Below are 27750 nucleotides of genomic sequence, written 5' to 3' on the forward strand. Positions count from 1 at the left end.
AATTACGGTTTTGGATTTCCAATAGGCATTCAATTAGATGCCACATAAAAAGGTTACTACACAAGATAACAGTTCATGGTGTTGGGGTAATACATTAGCATGGTTAAAGGTTTGACAAATTAACAAGAAACAGTCTGGATAAATGGAGCATTTTCAGTTGGCAAATTCAAACTAAGAGTAGCACAAGGATCAGTGCTGGGACCTCAAATATTTACAATCTATATGAACGATTTGAATGAAGGGACCAAGCGTGTTGTTGTCAAATTTGCTGACGATGAAAAGGTAGGTAAGCAAATTGCGATGAGGACACAGTCTCCGAAGGGATGTAGATAGGTTAAGTGAGTGGGCAAAAATTTGGCAGATGGAGTATACTGTGGAAAAATTAGGTTGTCCACTTTGGCAGATGAATAGAAGAGCAGATTATTTAAATGGAAAGAGACTACCGAATGCTGCAGTACAGAGGGATGTGGGTGCTCGTGGATATGAATCTCAAAAAGTTATCATGCAGGTACAGCAAGCAATTAGGAAGGCAAATGGAATGTTGGCATTTATTACAAGGGGGATGGAGTACAAAAGTAGGGAAGTCTTGCCACAACTGCACAGGGCATTGTTAAGACCACACTTACAGTATCGTGTACAGTTTTGGTCTCCTTATTTAAGGAGGGATATAGTTGCATTGGGGGCAGTTCAGAGATGGTTCGATTGGTTGATTCCTGGGATGAAGAGGTTGCCTTGAAGAAAGGTTGAGCAGGTCGGGCCTATACTCATTAGAGTTAAGAGGAAATAGAGGTGATCTTATTGAAATCTACAAGATTCTGAGGGAGCTTGACAGAGTAGATGCTGAGAGGAAGTTTCCCTACATGGGGGTATCTAGAACTTGGGAGCAGAGTTTCGAAATAAGGGATCTTTGTTTTAAGATGGAGATGAGGAGGAATTTCTTGAGTCTTTAATGTTTGGAATTCCCTACCACAAAGCACAATGGAATATATTCATAGCTGAGCTAGACAGATTTTTGATCTACAAGGGAGTCAAAGGTTATGGAGGGGGTGGGGGGGTGGGGGAAGGGGGCAGGCAGTAAAGTAGTGTTAAGGCCACACAGATCAGTCGTGATCTTATTGAATGGGAGAGAAGGTTCAACAGGCCAAATGGCCTACGCCTGCTCCTATTTTTTATGTTTAGAATCCATAGGAATTTAACCACAACTTGACAAAGTATTTACAAGTTCTTACAATATCAAATTGAATTCTGGGATGACAAAATGTTTTCTCTATTTTCTTGCACTTCATTACAGTGACTCACACCAATTGGTAATCAACTACAGACTTAAAAGTATTAAACACTGGATGAGCCAAATGAAGCATCAGCCTTGTATTGTATGTGCTTTAACAGTACCAACAATTTGGGGGGTGGGGAGGAAAATCACTGGTCCAGGCGGGAATAAACAAAAATCAAAACACTATTTACACAGCATCATACATCATATGTATATCCACAGTTGAAATGGACTGCAATGTTACTGATGGCAAAAAAAATTCCCAATTCTATGGCAATAAATTTAATTATTGCTTCAATACTATACAATGGAGGGAAAATTTGAGTTATGTTTACATGCTGTCAATCAATGGCAACAGTAAATTCTTCTGAAGAAAGACCCGACCACCAGACATCTCAAAGTACTAGACAGTGAATGAAGTACTTTTCAAATGTAGTCACTGTTGTATTGTTGGAAACACAGCAGCCAATTTGCGCATGGCAGCTCCCACAAACAACGATGTAATAATGAACAGATGATCTATTTTTCAGTGATGTTGTTTGAGAGAAATGTATCGTCTAGGACACCAGGGATAACTCCCCTGCTCTTCAAAATAGTTCCAAGGGATCTTCTAAATCCACCCGAGCAGGCAGTTAGGGCCTTGGATTAACATCTGATCCGAAAGACAGCACCTCTGACAATGCAATATTTCCTCAGTAATTAATTTTGTCCTCAAGCCCTGGAGTAGGACTTGAACCTGGAATCTTGTGACTCAGAAGTGTTACAGTCAAGTGAGGAGGGGTCAAAGGGCTTCCCTCTTTTCCTTCTCCTTGTTTAACCACAATAGGTTTAATTCTTTCTTAAAGTGGATATCATGGCCAATTCAGTAGGTGTTTGATTACTTACTTCCTATGATCAGAACCACCACCAAATCGGACAGGTTTTCTTAAGTTAACAAAGAAAGAGGTTAACTTTATCGTACCTAGACTGAACTAACAAAATGATAAACAACCTTCACCTGAGAGCGCGCGCCCTCTCTCTCACATGCGCACATTCTCAGGTGAAGGTTATTTATCATTTTGTTAGTTCAGTCCAGGTACGATAAAGTTAACCTCTTCCTTTACGCGCGTGCACGACAGAGCCACTTAGGATCTGCTCACGTCAGAGTCCAGATGCTGCTTCTCTGCTGCAGAGAAAAACACCACTTAAAAACCACAGATTGGGAGGGCTTTGTAACATCACATTCACTCAGTCATTCAAACATAACAGTTAGCAGTATTTCTCTGCTTGCTGAAAAAAAAACAGGTCGTTCCTTTAAACTTCCTGGATCTTAGTTCTTGCTGGGAAATGCAGACATTTCATCTCCCTCCTCACAGTCCTTTGCAATGTAGGCTACAATGCATCAAACTAGGTGATCAGCAGGGATCCTGTCATAAATGTTCTTTTTAAATTTATCCCAAAAAAAAGTTCAGACCTTCAGTCAGTAGACCAAAGAAAATTATTCAACAAAACTTGCTTAAGAGGCAAGAATGTTACGAACTAAGCCACAGTTGACACTCTGCATCTGTAATAGTGATGTTTTGAAATTTCATGTCTGCGCATTTGTATAGCACATCAATTGACATAAAGCAACATACGCAGAGAAGGGGAAAATATGGACAAGTATATGCATCAACATTTATTGATTCAAAATAAAAAGAAATGCTGGAAATACTCAGCAGGTCTGCAGCGTCTGTGCAGAGAGAAGCAGAGTTAACGTTGCAAGTCAGTCAATTCATTATTAATTCAATATGTGAATGAAAACCACACAACGTTCCAGTGGTTCGAGCCTTCACGTGGACTCTGCTGCTGTAGTCTGAGTTTTGATATTCATTAAAGCAGGAAAAGAAAAAGTAAAGACTAAAAACAATTGAGTGCTTTAATTGGATTTTAAATACTTAATTTAACAGTCAACTTCTGTGTTGATTGCTTTTAAAATAAAATGCATGCATTGCTCTGTCAATATCCCATTCTCTCCTTTAGTCTTCAACTCAATTTCTGTAAACCTCCCACATGAAGGGCAAGTTTCAAGTTGGTAACAAAGTATACAAATATACTTCATACTAAATTGACACCTCTATTAACCAACAGCTCTGCCTGAATTAGCAAACAGATTAAATAGTTAACAGTACCTGAGTCACCAAATACTAGTAAAAGTACAATTACACAAAAAATAAAACTACATGCAATTTCACTGTACTTACCAATATCACTTCCTTGCTCTACACCTCATCCTACACACCGATCCACACTACACTATTGAGTGTATTGGGGACCTGATACTGCAGACATTGGCAGATCGAATATTTATATTTTGCATGGTTATTTGAAGCTGGAAAGGGATCTGCAACTTATTCAATTTCCTATTCAGCAGTTTAAACCAATACTCTTCTAGGGATCACTATAGGAAACTACAAGGGATGAAGATAAAGGGGCAAATGGACTTACTGCCAGAGCTGATAAAATCAGATTGCAGGAAATAAGTGTGCACAAATTTGAGAGATTCAAAATTTATCCCCTTTGATCCACCTTCTTCCAAAAGCAGTAATTTACACACTCGTATGGCTCCAAGGGCAGCAATAGGCCATTACCTCACCTATTCGGCAAGCAAAAGTTCGCAAGTGCTCAGAGGTAATTACTGGGAGCTCTACCCTATTCTCAGCCCGCATTTAATACACAACTTCAGCAGGGATTACCGGATATTGGCCAGAATTCGAGATAACTCATTGCAGGTCAAGGATCAAACCTGGGATCTTTTGTCCTATATGCCAAGTGCATCACGTGGTGTGCTGCAGGATCATTAGATACTAGTTTTAAAGACACACACACACATACATACATACGAGTAGATATAGAATCAAAGAAAAATTACAGCACAAAAGGAAGCCATTCAGTCAATCAATCTGGCCGAACAAACCAGCCGCCCAATCTAATCCCACCTTCCAGCACCTGTCCATAGCCTTGCAGGTTACAGCACTTCAGGTGCATCTCCAGGAACCTTTTAAAAGAATTGAGGGTTTCTGCCTCCATCACTGTTCTTGGCAGTCAATTCCAGACACCCACCACCCTCTGGGTGAAAATGTTTTTCCTCATGTCCCTTCTAATCCTTCCACTTTATATCTGTGCCCCCTAGTAATTGACCACTCCACTAGGTGAAACAGATCCTTCCTGTCTACTCTATCTAGGCCCCTCATAATTTTGTACACCTCAATTAAGTCACCCCTTAGCCTCCTCTGTTCTAGTGAAAACAACCCTAGCCTATTCAATCTTTCCTCACAGCTGCAACTTTCAAGCCCTGGTAGCATTCTTGTAAATCTCCTCTGTACTCTCTCCAGAGTAATTATGTCCTTCCTGTAATGTGACCAGAACTGTACGCAATAATCCAGCTGTGGCCTAACCAGCATTTCACACAGTTCTTGCATTACATCCCTGCTTTTGTATTCTATACCTCTGCCAATAAAGGAAAGCATTCCATATGCCTTCTTCACGACTATCTACCTGCCCTGCCACCTTCAGGGACCTGTGCACATGCACTGCAAAGTTCTCACTTTTTCTACCCCTCTCAATATCCTCTCGTTTATTCTGTATTCCCTCACTTTATTTGCCCTCCCCAAATGCATTACCTCACACTTCTCTGGATTGAATTCTATTGCCACTTTTCCACCCACTAAATCAATCAAACATAGAAACCATTGCTATCATTCTGGAGTCTACGGCTATCAGCTTCACTATCAACTACACAGACAAATTTTGTGGCAACAGCAAATTTTGCAATCATGCCTCTCACCTTAAGTCCAAATCATTAATATATACCACAAACAGCAAGGGACCCAGCACTGAGCCCTGTGGAACGCCACTGAAAACAGCTTTCCATTTGCAAAAACGCCAGTCGACTACTGCCCCTGGTTTCCTGTCCGAGCCAATTCCGGATCCAACCTGCCACATTCCCGTGGGCTTTCATTTTACTCATCAGTCTGCCATGTAGGACCTCGTCAAATGCCTTACTAAAATCCGTGTAGACCACATCCACTGCACTACCCTCATAAATCCTCATTACTTCCTCAAAAAACTCAATTATGTTACTAAGACATAACCTTCCCCTAACAAATCCATGCTGACTATCCCTGATTAATCCGTGCCAAAGTGGCAGTTGATCCTACCCCTCAGAATCGATTCTAATTTCACACTCTTCTTTTACTACAATGTCTACCTCAACTCTCTCCTTTGCGAAGACAGACAAAAAAAAACTCATTAAGAACCCTGCCCACATCTTCTGCATCTACGCACAAGTTCCCTTGCATATCTCGGATTGGCCCTACCCTTTCCTTAGTTATCGTCTTGCTCTTAATGTACTGATAAAACATCTTTGGGTTTTCCTTGATTTTACCTGCCAATGATTTTTCATGTCCTCTCTTTGCTTTTCTAATTTCCTTTTCTTCACCCCTGCAATTTGTATACTCCTCTGGCTTTCTAAAGTATTACGTTTTTGTGATCATCATAAGCTTTCTTTTTCTGCTTTAACTTACCCAGTAAGCTTCTAGATAACCTGGGGGCTCTACATTTGGCAGTACCAACCTTTATCGGGACATGCCTACACGGTGCCTGTATAATCTCGGTTTTGAATGCCTCCCACTGGTTTCCCACTGATTTTCCTTCAAGTAGCTGTATCCAGTTCACTTTCGCAAGGTCACCTCTCAGTTTTGTAAAATTTGCCTTCCCCCAATTTAGAACTTTCACTCCTGTTTTATCTTTGTCCTCTTCCATGCTTATGCTAAAACTAACTGTATTATGGTCACCATCTCCAAAATGGTCACCCACTGTCACTTCATCCACTTGCCCAGTTTCATTACCAAGGACTAAATCTAGAATTGTACCCCCTCGCGTTGGACATATTACGTGCTGGCTAAAAAAGTTCTCTTGAATGCAGATCAAGACTTCTGTCCCCTCTGTGCCCTTCACACAGTTTGCATCCCAGTGGATATTGGGGTAGTTGAAATCCCCAACTATTATTGCCCTATAGTTTTTGCACTCAAAAATGTGCCTACATATTTGTTCTTCTATCTCCCTCCCACTATTTGGGGATCTATAGTACATTCCTAGTAGTGTGGCTGCCCCTTTTTTCTTTTTAAATTTCTGAGCTCCACCCATATGGCCTCATTTGATAATTCGTTTAGCATATCATCTCTCCTCAAAGCGGTTATTGGCTCCTTCATTAATAATGCGACATACCTTCTTTTTTTATCATCTCCCTCTCTATCCCGTCTGAAAACTCTATACCCAGGGAAGTTGAGGTGCCATTCTTGCCCCTCTTTAAGCCAAGTTCCCGTTATAGCAACGAGATCACGTTGCCATGTGTCCATCTATGCCCTCCGCTCATCAGCTTTATTTACCAAACTCCTTACATTTAAATAAATACCCTTTAACATTGCCAAATTTCTGTGAACACTTTTTAATCTTTGCTTCTTCTGTCTTTCAGTCACTCGCTAATTTTCTGCCTCCTGTTCCCTGCCCTGAAATCGTCCTAAGAGTACGCTCAGGTTCCCATCCCCCTGCCAAACTAGTTTAAACCATCCCCAACAGCACGAGCAAACCTTCCTGCAAGGATATTTTTCCCAGTCCTGTTCAGGTGTAAACTGTCCAGTTTGTACAGGTCCCGCCTTCCCAGAACCTGTCTCAATGTCCCAGAAATCTGAAGCCCTCCCTCCTGCACCATCTCTCCAGCCATGCATTCATCTGGTGTATTTTCCTATTTCTATACTCACTAGCACATGGCCTTGGGAGTAATCCGGAGATTACTACCTTTGAGATCCTGATTGCTAATTTTGTTCCTAACTCCCTAAACTCAGCCTGCAGGACCTCATCTCTCTTCCTATTTTGTGGATACCATTGTAGACCACGACCTCTGGCAGTGCACCCTCTCCCTCCAGAATGTTCTGTAGCCGCTTGGTGATATCCATGACGCTTGCAGCAGGGAGGCAACATACCATCCTGAAATCATGTCTGCGACCACAGAAACGCCCATCTGTTGCCCTAACTATAGAATCCCCTATTACTATTGCTCTCTTGTCCTTTTTCTCCCCTCCTTGCACAGCTGAGCCACACATGGTGTTCTGGTCATGACTCTCGCTGCACTCTCCAAAGGAACTCTCTATCCCACCGGTACTCAGAACTGAATACCGGTTAGAAAGTGGGATGCCCTCCGGGGACTCCAGCACTACCTGCCTTGATTTTCTTGTCTGTCTAGCAGTCACCCAGTCCCCCTCAGCCTGTGCTCTCAAGTTCCGGGGTGACTACCTCCTGAAACATGCTATCCACGTAGTTCTCAGCCTCGCGCATGCGCCACAGTGACTCAAGCTGCTCAAGTTCCGAAACCCGAAGCTCAAGCTTCTGCAGCCGCTGACACTTCCTGCAGATGTTTGCGTCAAGAACACATGGTGCACCCGTAACTTCCCACATGCCACAGGAGGCACATTCTGCTTGGCCAAGCTGCCCTGCCATTACTTAGCTTTACAAACTAATTATTGCTAGTGGAATAACTTAGCAGTTACTTGCCATTCAGCTTCTTCCCCTGCACCGTGGAAGCTGAAAAGGCAGAAAAGAAAAGAAAGACTGCAAAGAGCACCTCTTTCCCCTCTTCAGTGAAATCCCTCACACGCAACTCTGCCTCACTCTGCCCAAACAGCACTATTCTAATTAGTAATTATTAATAAATTACACTAATTAAAAAACCTTAGTATTACTAACCTCACTTACAAGGTAGCTCATTGAGCGTTTAAAAAAAGACCGCAATTGTTGACAACGCGATCGGTAGGTGGCGCTGTTTTGGCACATGCGCAGATACAGCATGTGCCTCGAAAACGTCACAGCCTGCGACTGTAGCAGCTGCCAGGACTAAAGATGACGCTGCTCAAAAAATCACAGAGATGAAACCTAACAAACACATGGCAGAATAGAACGGCCAGAGTGAGAGAGTGGAGCGGGCCGGGGAGAGCAGCGCGGGGAGACCAGCGGTAGCGGTGCCGGGGGGGGGGGGGGGGGGGGGAAGAAAGAAGAGAAAGAGGGAAAGAGGGAGAGGGAGGGGGAGAAAAAGAGGGAGGGGGAGGGGGGAGGAGAAGGGGAGAAAGAGGGAGGGGGAGGGGGGAGGAGAAGGGGAGAGAGTGGGGGGGGGGGGGGAAGGGGGGAGAGTTGGGGGGGGGGGGGGAGCAGCGGAACGGAAGAGGAGTGCCTTTTTCTGTGCATGCGCCATAAACACAACAGCAAAAGACTTAGTGGCCAGTCCCTGGACCCGGTGACACCAAGGTCTTCGCACGCTCGCTCCCCGCGGCTCTCTACGGCCCTCTCCATTCAGCCGTTCCCTCCAGCTGCGGATGCCCAATCCAGTTGCTTTCTCCCCTACCCAGTTGCTTTCTCTACTTCTCCACAGTACTTCAGGCATTGCAACTGTCTGGTCCCTGCATTTTGCATGCTCCCTCTCCCCACCCCCTCTTCACCCACCCCCCCTTTACCCCCCTACCTCCACCCCTCCTTTACCCCCCTACCTCCACCATAGTTGAATATCTGAAGTGCAGTTGCAAAGTTGGGGAAATAGCATGCAAAACAAAACCTCAACAATTCTGGGTTTAATTATTGAAAAGTTTTATTAAGTTCATTAAGTATCCGAGGAACTGCTGTGCATGGATACATGAGTGTTGTGTCCAGCATTCCCGTTAGACAGGCCGAGTCTCTGCTATGCACAGCTAAAGAGATTGTTCCTGGAGAGCCTTGTGGTGAATGAACGCTTGGCTCTCTATTCCACTACTGTATTGTCCATGTGAAGAAGGCAAAGTCACAAGAGTCTGAGCTCAGTCTATTCTTGGTGAATGTTCCCCAAGCGCATCCCAATGTGCACTCCCACTTCATCCATAAATGCAATGTTCCTTTCCACATCGTGATGAGCTCCGCAGCATGATCCAGTTGCCTTCGTTGCTTGAATGCTGACCGTAAGTCTCGAGGATTGTTTTCTCGACGGCATGTTTTACATGAAAAGAAGAAAAGCAAATCAGAGTCAGAGCTTGCCTCCCTCCATCCACTGAAATTACTGTTGCGCACACCTTTTTAAGTTCTGCAGTGAAGGCACCAATTGATAACGTCGCCAATGAAGCACTTATTACCCACCTCAGATGCAGGAATCATCACATCCTTGTGTCATCTCCTGTACTGCCTCCTTTGCTGGAATGCTGTCCTTAAGTGTCAAGGATTGTTTTCTCAAGGGCACATTTTACACGAAAGGAAATAATGAAAGAACATCAGTGTCAGAGCTTCCCTCCCTCCAATGAAATTACTGTTGCGCATGCTTTATGCTCTGCAGTATAGGCCAATGAATCACTTAGTACCCACCTCAGCTGTAGGAGTCAGGATGATGTAACTGCCCCTATCTCGTGATGGTTCAATGCTGCTCTCAGGGAAAACATGAATGATGTGAGGGTGCTGGAAAAAGAAGCACATTTCTTTTGGACTATGAACATAAAGCAGGCCATTTAACCCAGCTGTTCCCTGCTAGTGGTTATGCTACCCATGCGTCTTCCCATCCATTCCCATTTAATCCTGCCTACTACTATCAGCATCATCTTCCATTTCTTTCACTCTTATCTACCTTTGCCTTAAAGCAACACTGAGGATGGAGAATGGTGTGGTTGCACTCCCATCTCACCAGTTGTGTACGCAGCAAGAGCATCCACATTTGTGCTACCACTGGACACGGCATGCTTGTTTCTTTTAGTGCTCAGTCTCTTCTTGCTGAATGTTCCCCAAGTGCTTGACCCCTTTGGACGCCTTCTCTGCTTGACAGGCAGCAGCTGGCAATTGCGGAGTCTCACAAGGCTCTGCATGGTTGTTTCAAGGGCGGATGGGGAAACATGTGGCTGTGTGTCCACGTGCACTGCTTGGATGGGTGCAGGAACAGGTGACTGTGTAACTAAACAGCAAGGAGAGGGTACCGCAGGTGGGGGAAGTGGAGCTTTGAACAGGCAGGTGTATGTATGGTCCATCAGATCATTAGGCCAGGGGGTGAAACGCTCAGGATCCATGGATTGTGGCACGCGACTGATGTCCAGCGCGTGGCCACCTCCATCCGAAGGTGTTTCCGGACAATTGTTGGGCAAATTAACTGGCTCCATCTCATCAGCCAGTCCTTGTGTTTATGGCGCATGCACAGAAAAAGGCACTCCCCTTCCACTCCGCTGCTCCCCCCGACCTCCCTTCCTTCCCTCCCTCCCTTCCCCCCTCCCCCCCACCCGTTCCTCCCTCCCTTCCCCCCCCCCCCCCTTGAAATGTATTTTCAGAGCAACTTACCTTGGAACAATCTCCTCTGTCTAATAAAAATGAAGCAAATGTCCAAAATGACTAAATAATTGAGATAAAATGCCCGACGAAACCGCTCCTCCTTCCATTTTCAAAAACTCGCGCCGAAGCTTTCGGACGATTGACGCACATGCGCACACGGTCTCGGGCCATCTGCGCATGCGCTGCGGTCCGGATTGCCACGACCAGTCTGCGCATGCGCAAAGGCCAACCTGGCGTGTTCCCCGAGGAAGATGACGTTACGCGATGACGTCGTCTGCGCATACGCAAACTGGTCCTGGCAATCCGGACCGCAGCACATGCGCAGATGGCCCGAGACCGTGTGCGCATGTGCGCACCGCGGCGCATTCTGATGACGTAGCGTTGTCATCAATCACTGTTAAAAAAAAAACTTTCCTCTGATTTTTTAAAATTATTTACAGGCAATAACAGCTGTTACTTGCCACCCAATCAGCTTACAGATTTCCCATGATGTCACTGGGTTTTTTTTGCACTTTTCAAACCCAGCGCACGCTGACACAAAGACTCAGACTGGCTCTGCTTCAGATAGGAAAGGTCCTGCTCCAATCTCCAGGCTGTATTTATGGCGTTCCCAGCTCCCAACTGCCTCTGCTCTGCTCCAGGTAGGAAAGGCTGCGCTCCAATCCCTGGGCTGTATTTATGGCACTCCTGGCTCCTTCTGCTCCACTTCAGGTAGGAAAGGACACAATCCGATCCCCGGGCTGTATTTATGGTGCTCCCAGCTCCCTCTGCCCCGCTCCAGGTAGGGAAAGTTCTTTTATAAAACACACCTTCTTTGCCACAAAAGTGATTTAAAAGAAATCAGAGTCGTTATTCTTAGACAGAAATCTTCACGATGTGCAATAGTGTACCTACTTTGATCAGCATTTAAAAAATAAAATAATGTTTGGAGGGAGATGTCTTGTGCTAATCCTCTAAATACAAAGTTTGGGAAATTCAAATTGCTCATAGATCATACACAGTTAGCTTGTTTCAGGAGAGATACAATATGGTGTCAAAAAGCAGAAGAGTGAAATTTGTAAGGAAAATGCTTGAAAAACTCTGAAAAATGTGAGACAATGAATGAAAAATTCAAGGAGCGAAAACTAATGCAATACATTTTTTTTTAAATTGGGATGTGAGCAGCATCACCCCCATGATCTCTGAAGACGTTTAGAATAAGGGGGAGGCAGTGGCACACTGGCAATGTCACTAGACTAGTAATCCAGAGCCCCAGGCTAATGCTCTCTGGGGACATGGGCTCGGAATTGAATTCAATTAATAAATCTGGAATTAAAGAGCTACTCTAGTGGTGATCAAAGCATTGTCTGGTCTGACCTACGTGTGACTCCAGACCACAGCAATCTGGTTAACTCTTGATGCCCTCCGAAATTGCCTAGCAAGCCACTCAGCTGCGTCAAACCGCTACAAAGTCTAAGGAAAGGCATAAGACCTAGGCAAAGTCCTCCTTACTAACATCTGGGGGTTTATGCCAAAAAGCAACAGCCTGATAGTCATACCCACGAATCATACCTTGCAGGCAATGTCCCAGACACCACCACCACCATTCCTGAGTATGTCATAGATCATAGTCAGAGTCATAGAGATACAGCATTGAAACAGGCCCTTCGGCCCACTGAGTCGGTGCCGACCAACAACCACCCATTTATACTAATTCTACATTAATCCCATATTTCCTACCACATCCCCACCATTCTCCTATCACCTACCTACACTAGGGGCAATTTACAATGGCCAATTTACCTATCAACTTGCAAGTCTTTGGCTGTGGGAAGAAACCGGAACACCCGGCGGAAACCCACGCAGTCACAGGGAGAATTTGCAAACTCCGCACAGGCAGTACCCAGAACCGAACCCGGATCGCTTGAGCTGGAGCTGTGAGGCTGCGGTGCTAACCACTGCGCCACCAGCCCACCGGAGGTGGCGGCACAGTTGTAAATAGTCAGGAGGGAGTTTCGCTGCGAGTCCTCAACATTGACTCCGGACTCCATGAAGTCTCATAGCATCAGGTCAAACGTGGGCAAGGAAACCTCCAGCTGAGGAGGGGCTGTAGGTGATAATCAGCAGATGAATCAATGCTTCCCCATGTTGAACAGCAAATGGAACAAACACTGAGGGTAGCAAGGGCACAAAATGTACTCTGGGTGGGGGACAAGAGTGGCTCGGCAGCACCACTACTGACCGAGCTGGCAGAGTCCTAAAGGACAAAGCTGCTAGACTGGGTCTGTGGCAGGTGGTGAGGAAACCAAGAGGGAAAAAAAACTCCTTGACCTTGTCCTCACCAATCTACTTGTCGCAGATGCATCTGTCCATGACAGTAGTGGTAGGAGTGGCCAACACGCAGGCCTTGTGGAGACAAAGTCCTGTCCTCACACTCAGGGTACCCACCACCGTGTTACATAGCGTGCTAAATGGGCTAGATTTCAAACAGATCTAGCAACACAAAACTGGGCATCCATGAGGCACTGTGGACCATGAGCAGCAGCAGAATTCTGTTCAATCACAATCTAACCTCATGGCCCGGCATACCAGCACCACCACCCCCCCCCCCCCACCCCCCTACCTTGACCATCAAGCCAGGGGACCAACCCTGGTTCAAAGGGTGCAGGAGGTCATGCCAGGAGCAGCACCAGGCATACCTAAAAATGAAGAATCAACTTGGTGAAGCTACAACTTTGTACTACTTGCATGCCAAAAAATGGAAGCAGCATGCAATAGACAGGGCTAAGCGATCCCACAAACCAACAGATTAGATCTAAGCTGTTCAGTCCTGTCACATCCAGTCATGAATTGTGCTGGACAATTAAAACAATTGACAGGGAGGAGACGACTCCACAAACATTCCCATCCTGAACGATGGGGGAGCCCAGCACATCAGTGCAAAAGACAAGGTTGAAGCATTTGCATCCATGTTCAGTCAGAAGTGTCAAGTGGATGATCCATCTCGGCCTCCTCCCGAGGTCCCCAGCATCACAGGTGCCAGTCTCCAGCCAATCCTATTCACTCCATATGATATCAAGAAATGGCTGAAGGCCACTAGATACTGCAAATGCTATGGGCCCTGACAACATTCCATAAATAATACTGAAGACAAGTTGTTCCAGTACAGAACACTAGCATCTACCTGGCAATGTGAAAAATTGCCCAGCTATGTCCTGTGCACAAAAAGCAGGACAAATCCGACTGGGCCAATTACCGCCATATCAGTCTACTCCCAAATCAGCAGCAATGTGATGGAAAGGGTCGTCGACAATGCTATCAAGCGGTGCTTGCTCAGAAATAACCTGCTCACTGATGCTCAGTTTGGGATCCGCCAGGGCCACTCGGCTCCTGACCTCATTACAGCCTCGGTCCAAACATGGCCAAAAGAGCTTAACTCAAGAGGTGAGATGAGAGTGACTGCCCTTGACATCAAGGCAGCATTTGACAGAGTATGGTATCAAGGAGTCCTAGCAAAACTGGAGTCAATGGGAATTAGGGCGAAAACTCTCCACTGGTTAGAGTCATACTTAGCACAAAAGGAAGATGGCTGTGGTTGTTGGAAGCCAAACAGCTCAGTCCCAGGACATTACTGCAGGAGTTCCTCAGGGTAGTGTACTAGGCCAAACCATCTTCAGCTGCTTCATCAATGACCTTCCTTCAATCATAACATCAGAAGTGGGGATGCTCACGGATGATTGCACAAGGTTCAGCACCATTCGTAGCTCCTCAGATACTGATGCAGTCTGTGTAGAAATGCAGCAAGACCTGGACAATATCCAGGCTTGGGCTGATAAGTGGCAAGTAACATTCGCGCCACACAAGTGGCAGGCAATGACAATCTCCAACAAGAATGAACCTAACCATCTCCTCTTGACATTCAATGGCATTACAATCACCGAGTCCCCCACTATCATCCTTCTGGGGGTTACCATTGACCAGAAATTGAACTGGAGTAGCCACAAATACCATGGCTACAAGGGCAGGTCAGAGGCTAGGAATCCTGCTGCGAGTAACTCACCTCCTGACTCCCCATCATCTACAATGCACAAGTCAGGAGTGTGACAGAATACTCTCCACTTGCCTGGATGGGTGCAGCTCCAACAACACTCAAGGAGCTTGACACCATTCAGGACAAAGCAGCTCACCTGATTGGCACCCCATCCACCACCTTCAGCATTCATTCCCTTCAACACAGATGCACAGTGGCAGCAGTGTGTACTATCTACAAGATGCACTGCAGCAATGCACCAAGGCTCCTTAGACAGCACCTTCCAAACCCATGACCTCTACCACCTAGAAGGACAAGGGCAGCAGTTGAATGGGACCACCAGCTGCAAGTTCCCCTCCAAGCCACACACCATCCTGACTTGGAACTATAACGCCATTCCTTCACTGTCACTACATCAAAATCCTAGAACTCCCTTCCTAACAGCACTGTGGGTGTACCTACCCCACATGGACTGCAGCGGTTCAAGAAATCAGCTCACCACCACCTTCTCAAGGAGAATTGGGAATGGGCACTAAATGCTGGCCTCGTCAGCGAAGCCCCCATATCCCATGAACAAAAAAAGAAAAAAAAAAAAAAAATCGATTCCCTTCTGATGCACTTGCTGACATTCTGGATGTAGTTACAACCTCACTAGTCCGAAGCTCAAATAAAACTGCATATGACACAAGAATAGCCAGTAGCATTGAAAGGTCTGCTGTATACCACTGACATTTTCAAGTGTTTAATCCAAAAGAAAAGGTAACTAAACAGATAAAATCTATCCCCTGCTTGAAAGAAACAACATTCTTTAGCACTCCCTTTATGCATGGTCATTTGTGCAAATACCATCAGCCTCTCAACCAAAGTCACAAAAGAAAAAGCAAACTTTAAAAATGCTTATATTACAGCATATCATGCAAACTACCAGGGTGTACAGCAGTCATTCAAGTCTAATTGTAAGAGTCAGTTTTGCTAGTGCAGCAAACGGTTAATGAATGCACAGCTGTAACTATAGAGCTAGTCACAGGCTGACACTAACTGGTAGTACCATATTCTGGTCCTATCTATGAAACAATGCAATTGATCAAAAAACCTTTCCTGCAATCCAACTGAGTGCTCCATAACCCTATTTATTCAGAAATATCCACAAGATTGTAGAACTTTCTTCAATCCACTGCATATACATATATTTTCCTTTATAAATTACAGAATACAAATCTTATATCCAATAATAATATTCCACTTACTTTTCTTTAAAAAAAGAAATGTCGCTTCTAGAACATTAACTACTGAAGTTCAAACACATTAATATTGGGCTGAGTTATGCCACAGAAATAACAGTGAGGATAACTGTGTTTACCATTCTTTTGGGCCTCCTTATCTCGAGAGACAATGGATACGCGCCTGGAGGTGGTCAGTGGTTTGTGAAGCAGCGCCTGGAGTGGCTATAAAGGCCAATTCTGGAGTGACAGGCTCTTCCACAGGTGCTGCAGAGAAATTTGTTTGTTGGGGCTGTTGCACAGTTGGCTCTCCCCTTGCGCCTCTGTCTTTTTTCCTGCCAACTACTAAGTCTCTTCGACTCGCCACAATTTAGCCCTGTCTTTATGGCTGCCCGCCAGCTCTGGCGAATGCTGGCAACTGACTCCCACGACTTGTGATCAATGTCACACGATTTCATGTCGCGTTTGCAGACGTCTTTATAACGGAGACATGGACGGCCTATCTAGTCCTATCTATGAAACAATGCAATTGATCAAAAAACCTTTCCTGCAATCCAACTGAGTGCTCCATAACCCTATTTATTCAGAAATATCCACAAGATTGTAGAACTTTCTTCAATCCACTGCATATACATATATTTTCCTTTATAAATTACAGAATACAAATCTTATATCCAATAATAATATTCCACTTACTTTTCTTTAAAAAAAGAAATGTCGCTTCTAGAACATTAACTACTGAAGTTCAAACACATTAATATTGGGCTGAGTTATGCCACAGAAATAACAGTGAGGATAACTGTGTTTACCATTATTTCCATGAAAATCTGCATGCACATTTAAACACAAATCAGGAGGCTGCTGTCTGAGATGCCCTGCTCCTCTAAAAGCAGCGTGAAAATTGTATTTCACCACCTGGCTCACCATTCAAATTCGTTAAATAGTGCAAAGTCCCTTTACTTGCCTCAGATCAGACTAAACTCAACAGAAAAAGCTAGGGTTTGTCCTTTCCAGTGTAAATACCCTTTGAATGGTGTGATAAGGCCTAATTACTGTGTGGAGTCTCATTCCTTCAGATTTTAATTACTGTTGGGAAATTGAAAAAAAAGTAATTTTTTACTTTTCCCCCCCTTTGTCTTGTATCTCTTTTAATCCAATCCCCCTTCTCTCTGCTTTGCTTTCTATACTCGATTTGATATTTATTCTGACACTGAAACTCTACCATAACAATGACAAGTTTTAATAGGATAAGAAAAAAATTGTATGTGTATCTGTGTGTATGTGCATATATTACACACACACACACACGAGAAACAGATAAAAGGAAAGCGGTAGGTGGGCTTTAGCCGGGGTTGTGGGGGTGCGGGAGAGAAAGGTTTACGATAAACCTGTTGAATTCTCCTGGGACCAGAGTTAGAGGGTTGAAGGCCTGTGATGATTGTACATTTCTCTTTTGTTTGAAGGTTCTGTTGAAGATGGTGGGTCATTTCCAGTTCTTTCTCTGCTGTATGATGTAGTTTTCCAGCAGGGTATGTGCTTTCTGGCTTTCAGAAATGCCAGTAGTTGCAAGTAGCTTCACCTTCTGGGTCAGTCTCTCACTCTTTCTGGCTGTTTTTTTTTAAAAAGGTAAAACTGTCACTTCTCGCCTCCTGTTAGGAGACATTCTGGTTTCTTTCCCATGGTGATCGCTCTCAGGCCCAGGACGTGGCTACTTCACACTTCCTTTGTTTTAGAAGACGACATTCAATTCTGGAATGTTTCTCCGATTGGTGAGAAGGGTTAACAACACCACCTTTTGGCTTTGAAGATGTGTCCTTTGCCCTCGGCAGACTATTTAAATATACAAAAGGTTAGTCCCCTTCTCGGTGGCCATTTTGGACCACTGTTCACTTTTTAAAAAAAAAAATAAAGCTTTTTTTTTAAAAAGACAAAGTCCATTTTCTCTTGAGAGTTACTTCATGAATGGTGTACCATCGCACCTCTGATGTGTGAGACAGTACACAGTCCATCTTTCTACTATTTAAGGGCAGGAGAGGAAGTTGATTTTGATTCATCTTTGCCACCTCCTGCAACATGTACAATCTACATCCAAGATTACATCAAATGCACCTTTCACCTTTCTCCAAGAAGGCCAAGAGCAATTTTGTGGGAGCACAACAACCTCCATATTCCTCTCGACAGACTTGGGCAATTCCACAATATTGACCTAGCAGTGAAGGAAGAATGACATTCTATTTCCAACACTTCCAAGAAGGTGGTCCATACTAACTTCTCAGGGGAGAGAGACAGGCAATAAACAGTCCATATCTCAAATGGAAAAGTGATCTGGTGACATCTAACGACAACACAGCAGTATTTCATAATGGGACAAGACTTGCTAGCAAAATGACAAAGTTAAAAATGCATGTGTTCATTAGTAAAACATCCAGTAATTTGCAAGCAAGAGGAGATACCATGCAAGTTTCAAATAGTAAATTTCTGGACGATTTGTGCTGCCGCTCCACCAGTAGCCTTGCAAAAGCTGATATCCATCAATTGTCTGAGTTGAGAAATTGCTGGATTTGCACCGTAAATACGAATTAAACTCACAGAAAAGTTAAGGTTGGTATTTTACAACGCAAGGACACTTTCAACTACCAGGTCTAAAGTTCCTGCAATCCTACTCAACCGCAGAAACCCAGAAAATGAACAAATCTCACTCCTGCAGGTGGTAAATTATTCTTCGAGGTTTTTAAAATACATCATTTTTTTTTCTTACTTTTCCCTCTCACTTAATCCAATCTCTCTTTCTCTTTATCTCTTTCCATACGTAAAATGACTCTAATTCACCCTATTTCCACTTCAGCTATTTGCTGTTTCTTTTCCCATCCTTAGGTTTCATTGGTTAGGGGGATAGACTATTGGTCCCATCATTCATCAAGGTCCCAGATGCCCCACAGACACGCCTCACTATCAATTTGCACATATCGCAATTTGGTCAGAGAATTAACTGGAGATGAAGAACGAGGGGAAAAAAAAATAATTAACAATTCTTATCGCGAGATGCCCTGCTCCAGCAAATTTTGAGCCATTGTTTCTCTTTGTAACTAGACGTTTCTGGATTTTTATAAAAAGTGTAGAGTTCAAAACAAAATTCTTTTGTACTTTCTTCAGATGGAGGTTTGCACACAAGATCATTGTGGATAATTCACAGCTACTTAGCCACTGGCCATATCCCTGACATTTCTTAAACCCACAAACCAAGATGCATTTAAAAAGATCTAAAAGGTCAGTGATATACTGAGCCTATGTAAAACACCCCTGTGAGTCTCATTAAAGAATTAATATATTTCTAGCTTACACAACTGCATATTAAGCCCAATTCCTAATAAAGTATTCCTAGAAGCACAACGGCTTTTCCTTCAACATTAGATGACAAATTATGGATTGAGATAATGTAAATATAGAGAGGTTTATGCCAAACTACTTGTTGCACCTTCTATTGCCTGATTTTGCCACTTACAAGATAAAATTAAAATATCACATTAAGGCTGGAGCGTCTGGGGTAACACCATTCTGTATTTGAGGCAAGCATTTCTCTTGCGTAACAAAAGATAAAAGTTCTGATAAAATTTTGAAATTTTATCATTCAGAATTATCAATGAAGAAAATAAACATTTAATATAAAAGGAAATTACTGTGGATGCTGGAAATCTGAAATTAAAACAAAGTGCTGGAAATACTCAGCAGGTCTGGCAGCATCTGTGCAGACAGAAGCAGTGTTAAAAGTTTCAGGTCAGTGATCTTTCGTCAGAACCCTGAACGTTCGCAGATCTCCAATCGTCTGGTACCTCGCCTGTATCTAGCGAGGATTTGAAGATGATCCTCAGCGCATCTATTTCCTCCCTGGCTTCCTTTAACAACCTGGGATACAATCTATCCAGCCCTGGCAATTTATCCACTTTCAAGAATGTCAGACCCTCGAGTACTTCCTCTCTCATTATGCTCATCGTATCTAATATTTCACACTCCTCTTTTACTACAATGTCTGCATCATCCCTCTCCTTCAAGATGACAAAGTACTCATTAAGAACCGTGCCCACATCTTCTGCATCCACACCCTTGTACATCTTTGATAGGCCCTACCCTTTCCTTAGTTATCCTCTTGCTCTTAATGTACTGATAAAACATCTTTGGGTTTGCCTTGATTTTATTCAATAATTTTTCATGTCCTCACTTTGCTTTCCTAAATTTTTTTTTTTTTATAAACTTTCCTGCAATTTCTATAATCCTCTAGGCCTTCTAAAGTATTACGTTTTTGTGACTGTCATAAGCTTTCTTTTTCTGCTTCATCTTATCCTGTATGCTTCTAGATAACCAGGGGACTCTACATTTGGCAGTGCCACTCTATCATTGTGGGGACATGTCTACACTGTGCCTGTATAATTTCACTTTTGAATGCCTCCCACTGGTTTACCACTGATTTTCCTTCAAGTAGCTGTATCAAGTCCACTTTCGCCAGGTCACTTCTCAGCTTCATAAAATTCGCCTTCCCCCAATTTAGAACTTTTAATCTTGTTTTATCTTTGTCCTTTTCCATGACTATGCTAAAACTAACTGTATTGTGGTCACCATCTCCAAAATGGCCACCCACTGCTACTTCATCCACTTACCCAGCTTCATTACCGAAGACTAAATCTAGAATTACGCCCCCTTTTGTTGGGCTTGTTACGTGCTGGCTAAAAATATTTTCAAATGCAGTTCAAGAATCAGTCCCCATCTCCCAGAAATCTGAAGCCCTCCCTCTTGCACCATCTCTTCAACCATGCATTCAACTGGTGCATTTTCCTATTTCTATACGCACTGGCATTTGGCCTTGGGAATAATTTGGAGACTATCTTTGAGGCCCTGCTTGATAATCTCTTTCCTAACTCCCCAAACTTCGTATACAGGGACTCATCCCTCTTTCTTCCTATATCATTTGTACCAATGTAGACTACGAGCTCTGGCTATACACCTTCGCCCTCCAGAATGCTCTGTAGCCACTTGGAGATATCCATGACCTTTGCAGCAGAGAGGCAACATACCATCCTGGAATCATGTCTGCGACGACAGAAATACCTGCCTGTGGGGTGATCATTCCTTCTGATATGGTCATGGGAATGGAAATCTGCAGTCCTTACCTGGTTTAGCCAATACGTGACCCTAGACCCATAGCAATGCGCTCATTAACCGGCCTAGCAAGCCACAAACCGGTTATGACTAAGTCAAAAAATAAAATTAAATGGACCATCTGGCATCTGCCTTGGCACGAGACTGGCACAGCCAGCCAAGTCAATCTTGCAAAATCTTCCTTACTATCTGGGAACTTGTGCCAAAATTAGGACAGTTATCCAACAGACTAGTCAGTCAATCAGCAGCCTGACAGTCATACTGTCAGAATCATACCCGTCAGCCAACATCCCAAACTTCATTACTGGATATGTCCTCTCCTACCAGCAGACCCACAAGAGACGGCAGTACAGTGAGAAACCGTCGGGAGGGAGGGGCCCTGGGAGTTCTCAACATTGACTCCAGACCCCGTGAAGTCTGAAGGCATCAGGCCAAACATGGGCAAGGAAACCTCCTGATTACCACTTACAACCCTCCCTCAGCTAATGAATCAATACTCCATGTTGACTACCATTTGCAAGGAGCACTGAAGGTAGCAAGGACACAGAATGTACCTCTAGGTGGTGGACCAGCTCAGTAGCACCACTACTGACAGAGCTGGTCCAGCCCAGAACATAGCTGCCAGAATAGGCCTGCGACAGGTGGTGAGAACACCAACAGGAGGGGGGGGGAAAAAAAAAAAAAAAAAAATAACTTACTTGGCTTCATCCTCACCAAGCTGCCCGTCACAGATGCAGCTATGGCCATATCAAAAGGAGTGACCACCCTAAGTCCTTGTGGAGACAAAGTCCCATCTTCACACTGAGGAAACCCTCCATTGTGTTGTCGGGCACTACCACTGTGTTAAATGCAATAGATTCAGAACAGATCTTGCAGCTCAAAACTGGTCATTTATGAGGCACTGCAGGCCATCAGCAGCAACAGAATTGTATTCCAACACAATTTTAACCTCATGGCTTGGCATATCCCTCACTCTACCATTACCATCAAGCCAGGGAACCAACCCTGGTTCAATGACTACTATAGAGAGGCATGCCAGCAGCAGCAGTCATACTTTAACATGAGGTGCCATCCTGGTGAAACTGTAACACAGGACATGATGAATGCTAAACAGCAGAAGCTATAGACAGGGCTAAGCAATCCCATAACCTACAGATCAGATCAAAGCTCTGCAATCCTGCCGTATCCAGTTGTGAATGGTGGTGGACAAGTAAACAACTAACAGGAGGTGGCAGCTCAAGAACTAGTCCAACGTCAAGAAGAGTAGAGCCTAGCACGCTGTCAAGACTGGAACTTTTGCAAACATCTTCAGTGAGAGTTCCAAGTGGATGATCCATCTCAGCCTCCTAAGATCCCTACCATCACAGATGCCAGTCTTCAGCCAATTTGATTCACTTCAACTGACAAGAGACAACTGGGCGTACTGGATACAGCAAAGGCTATGGGCTCTGACAACATCCCAGCTGTAGTGAAGACTTGTGCTCCAGAACAAGTAATACCCCTAACAAAGCTATTCCAGTACAGCTAAAACACTGGCATCTACCAAACAATATGGAAAGTATGCCCTATCTTTAAAAAGACAGACAAATGCAATCACCACTGCAGTCTACTCAATCAGCAAAGTGATGGAAGGTGTCAAGTGCTATCAAGAAACTCTTACACACTATAACCTGCTCATCGATGGTCAGTTTTGGTTTCCGCCAGGACCACTCTGCCCCAGAACCCCTTACGACCTTGACCCAAACATGGACAAAAGAGCTGAATTCCTGAAGTGGGAGGAGTGTAACTGCCCTTGACATTAAGGCAGCCTTTGACCAAGCGTGGCATCAAGGAACCCTAGTAAACTTGAAGTAAATGGGAATCAGAGAAAATTCTCCCCCGGCTGGACTCATTCTTAGCTCAAAGGAAGATGGTGGTTGTTGGTGGCCAATCATCTCAGCCCAGGACATCACTGCAGGAGCGCCTCAGAGTAGTGTCCAGGCCCAAATCATCTTCAGCTGATTCCTCAATGAACTTCCTTCCATTATAAAAGGTCAGAAATGGGGATGATTTTACAGTGTTGTGTTATGATCCTGTAGTTTTTTTCCCCCCGGGAAGAATGCGGTGTGCCTTTAAGGCCGGAAAAGAGCCGTACTGCTTTAAGGCAGCAAGCTCTAAAGACTGAGTCAAAGAGTGCATTCTCGATGCCTTGGAGATAGCCATTTAGAGACTGCGATTCAAAGGGTGCATTCTCGTTACCTTGGATACAGCCACTCGGATTGAGCATCAAGAAATAAATTTGTTACAATTTAATTTTGAACTGGCTTATGTTAGAACAGACTGTTCTAACAAAAGACTCAGGCAGACAGCTGTGTTAGCACCTGAAAGAGCTCTCAGCTCATTTAAACTGAAGGAAGAGAATTTAGTCTGTTTATTTATAATTCTCTCAAAATTTTTTAAAAAGTCAAACCAAAACAGAGATCTCTGATAATTTAAACTGTGACTACATTTTTAAGTCTCAAAATTCTAAAGCCAGATTGATTCTATTGAAAGTGGTTGTGAGTTGTTGATCTACTGTGGTCATTGCTGGAGAAAGAAAGCATCACTTACTGCTAGAATTAAACTACGGACTATTCTACTGTTGAAGAACCTTTTTTCTCCCCATTGGACAGCTGTGAGGACTTCAAGCAACACTGGACTTTATCTCCAGCAGGAGCGTGAATTTGCAAGGATTCTATTTTTTTCCCATTTTAAATGCTGTTTATATGTTCATAGTGTTTAAGAATTTAGTTTTTCTAATTAAACAGATAATTTGTTGATTTAAAAGACACCTGGTTTGGTTAGCCTCATTCAAGGGCTAATAGATAGTACAATTTGGTTGGGTCTTTAATTTGGAAAGTTTAAAACGTCAGGCGATCTGTGGAGGGATGGGATGAATTAACAGTGCGGTTCTCCCACCATAATCAGAATTGTATATCTTGATTGGGGACTTTGAGTGGAGCAGTCATTCGTAACAAGTTCCATTCACAATTCCTCAGATACTGAAAAACAGTCCTTGCCTGCATGCAGCAAGACCTGGAATACATTCAAGCTTGGGTCAGTAAATGGCAAGTAACATTCCCACCACACGAGTGCCAGGCAATGACCATCAACAAGAGCGAGTCAAACCACCTGCCCATGACATTCAACAGCATTACTGTCACTGAATTTCCCACCAACAGTCCTGAGGGTCACTATTAACCAGAAACTTAATTGGACGAGCTACATAAATACTGTGGCTAAAAGAGCAGGTCGGAGACTGTGCATTCTACAGCACACAACTCGCCTCCCGACTCCTCAAAGCCTCTCCATCATCTGCAAAGGTACCAGTTACAAGAGTGATGGAAGACTCTCACTTGCCTGGATGAGTGCTGCTCTAAACACCTTAAGAAGCTCGACACCATCCAGAACAGAGCAGACCACTTAATTGGCACTAATCAGCTTGGAACATTCAATCCCTCCACTGCCAGCACACCATGGCAGTAGTGTGTACCATCGACAAGATGCACTGCAGCAATTCAACATGATTTCTTGGACGGTACCTTCCAAATCCTCAACCTGTACAGGCTAGAAGGACAAGGACAACAAGCACATGGGACCACCACCACCTGCAAGTGCCCCTCCAAGGTACAGACCATCCCAACTTGGAAATGTATCACCATTCCTTCGTCACTTGGTCACAATCCTGGAACTCCCTACTTAATAGCACTGTGGGTCTATCTAAACCACACAGACTTCTGCAGTTCAAGAAGGCAACACACCACCATCTCAAGGGCAATTAGGAATGGGCAATAAATGTTTGCCTTGCCACATCCCATGAATATAACAAAATATTCAAATATAAAAACAAATCTGTATATAATACTGCATTAAGATCATGTTGTTTTCCTTTACTTTGCACACCCTTTTGTGCTATACATTTGATTTGCTCCATTAAATACTCCTACGCGAAATTTTCCTTTGATGGAACTTTCTGGTCACTCTCCTTGAATTACTACTTACCTTACAAAAAAAAAATTCTTTTTAGATAAGAAGAGATCTGCAAATGACTTTTCCGAGGAGTCTTTCTCCAAAACCTAACTTCAACTATTCTCAATTGAATTCCAAAAGAGCTTTTGTCTCAGCCTTAATACCAGCTATCTTGTAAAAACACAAGAGCAGTCATTCTTCCAATTATGGGATTATGCCTGGCATCGCTATTTCTGGTACAGATAAAATTGATAGGTTGGGGTGGTGGTAAGAAGAGTTAAACTGGCCTCTTGCCAAAGGGCATGAAGGCAAAGGATTGACAGCATCTGTTTTCCAACCATAAAGCAAAGAATGACACCCATAAGAGAGAATTAAAGGGCTGCAGAAGCTAAAACAACTGCAATTAGCTAAGTATGTATTACCAATATTTAGAGAAACAGTTTACTTATAAACACTGGTTTATGCATTTTGGGATTGAGAAAAGTAATAGTTCTATGAGATTGGCAGTAGACATTACAATTAAAAAAATGATGGTTGGTCACTGAATCAGTTTTTTTTAAAAACAAATTTCTTACTCTATTTCAACTCCGTGCTGTAGTTGAGGTGTTGAGTTAACTAGATGGATGGGAACCCTTGCTGAAGCATCTCACATCATAATACAGATGCAACCATGTGTCAAACAATAGTGTTAATTTATCTATTTTCACTGAGTTATTTGCCCTTTAAAGCTATCAAAACACGATTGTAGCAACATTTGCAATTCCAAATGGTTTGTATTCCATCAAGCATTCCCAAATATTTTTCACCATTCTGCTAATTCCTATTCATGTGTTGAAAGGGGAAAGACCATATCCATCTTTTAAAACTTGCAAGATCAGTCAGTGTGCCAAAAAATTGGGGCTAGAAACCAATTAATTCCTAACATTCAAATTACAATGTAGATTTTAGATTTCAATCAATGTGTTACATAAACAGCAATACAATACCTGCTAACATGACCTGTTTACTTTCAAAATGTTTTTTAATTCATTCATGGGATGTGGGCGTCACAGACCAGGCCAGCATTTATTGCCCATCCCTAATTGCCGTTTGAACTGGGTGGCTTGCTAGGCCATTTCGAGGGCATATAAGAGTTAACCACATTGCTGTGGATCTGGAGTCACATGTAGGCCAGACCAGGTAAGGACAGTAGATTTCCTTCCCTAAAAGGACATTAGTGAACCAGATGGGCTTTTAACAACAATCGACAATGGTTTCATGACCATCATTAGACTAGCTTTAAATTCCAGATTTATTAATTGAATTCAAATTCCACCTTCTGGATTCGAACCCATGTCCCCAGAGCAATACCTGGGTCTCTGGGTTACCAGTCCGCCACCGCCTCACCTGCAATTAATCATAAAAAACTACATATTTATTTTTAAAACTTATTCTAAGTAGTGATATAGTCACACAACAAAGCTTTGAAACGTCATTCATTTGTGGGCATAAATAAATGAAATATGACAATTGAGGTTTCAGGCTCTATATTGACACAAACCTTTGTCTTCTATTGCTATGATCTTTTAGAGCCATTATTTTGTAAAACCTTATCTGGAACCTTGAAGGATCACATTCTGCCTTTACACACTGATGTTCAAAAAGCAACACTCTAAGCCCTGTAGCTGCATAGGAAATGAGCAAACCTTACTTCTGGTAGAAGACTCGCAGGTTTAGTCAAAATTCCTCCCACATATACAACATTGGGCAATGTAGGTCGAGGAAACTCCAGTGCTACATCCGTGCAAAGCATCCATAAGCTGGAACCCTGTATTAAATCATACATGGAGCGTTCAGGCTCAATTTTGTACTTCAGCATTATTCGCTCATATTTTGGCAAGAACAGAAAATTCACACCAAAGCGTGACACTAAGTACACTACAATATTTGAAATTCGTTGAAATAAATTCATGTTGTCTGTAAGGAGAGAGTTGAACTCTGGTACATAGGCTAGCGGTGTTGGAGCACCAACTTCTGCTGGGTACCAGAGACCAGTGGAAAAGACTGCATACTTCACTCCCAGAAGGTGTGCTATTACAAAGCCACACATTTCATTGGGGTCCACCAAAAGTAAATCAAACTTTTCTTCTTTGAGCTGAGCAATGAAACCCCGACTGCCAACCATAATGTCACAGTTCTTAGAGTAATGCTCCAGAATGTCAAAGAGCTCTAATGCTGTTAGCCTTCCTGAGAAAATGTTCCTCATCTTGGACTGCAAAAATTCATCTGCTGTTGTGCTATTGAAGAAGCCAGGATACCGCAGCAGTCTAAAGTAATCCGATGAAGGGATCTCTCTACCTTCAGACACTGCGAACACCGTCTCATGTCCATGCTCATGTAAAGCCTTAGCTAGGGTCTTGAAAATGTAGAGATGGCTTTCAAACATTATCGGCGGCACAACCACAATTTTGGCAGCCTTTGAAATTTCCACAAAGCACCAAAGTAGCGTGAGGATTTGGAAGTACAACTTCATGGCTGAAAATACAGAAAAAGCAATATCAGCACCAATTGCAACTACTTGTGTTCTTACACAACTTTTAATAACCATAAAAAGTTCTGAAATTCTACAAAAGGAGGACATGGAGTTTAAATTATAACTAAAAAAAGCCATGTTCTGTCAATATATACATAACTTGCATTCATCTTCCAAATTATTATAATTTGATATGGTACATAACAAGCACTTCACTGTCAACACAACTTATGACATACAGTCACTATTATCCCAACAA

The 27750-nt window shown here is 43.3% G+C and overlaps 1 protein-coding gene across 1 annotated transcript in view; it reads right to left on the bottom strand.

The window, feature by feature from the left end:
• Window positions 1-27491, bottom strand: part of ugt8 (UDP glycosyltransferase 8) — a 142840-nt gene extending 115349 nt beyond the window's left edge. The window contains exon 1 of the mRNA XM_068039520.1: window positions 26670-27491. Coding sequence (XP_067895621.1) covers window positions 26670-27491 — 822 coding nt within the window. The remainder of the gene's footprint in view (window positions 1-26669) is intronic.
• Window positions 27492-27750: the final 259 nt, after the last annotated feature.

Source organism: Heterodontus francisci, chromosome 1 (genome assembly GCF_036365525.1).
Source record: "Heterodontus francisci isolate sHetFra1 chromosome 1, sHetFra1.hap1, whole genome shotgun sequence".
In the NCBI taxonomy this organism is placed as follows: domain Eukaryota; kingdom Metazoa; phylum Chordata; class Chondrichthyes; order Heterodontiformes; family Heterodontidae; genus Heterodontus; species Heterodontus francisci.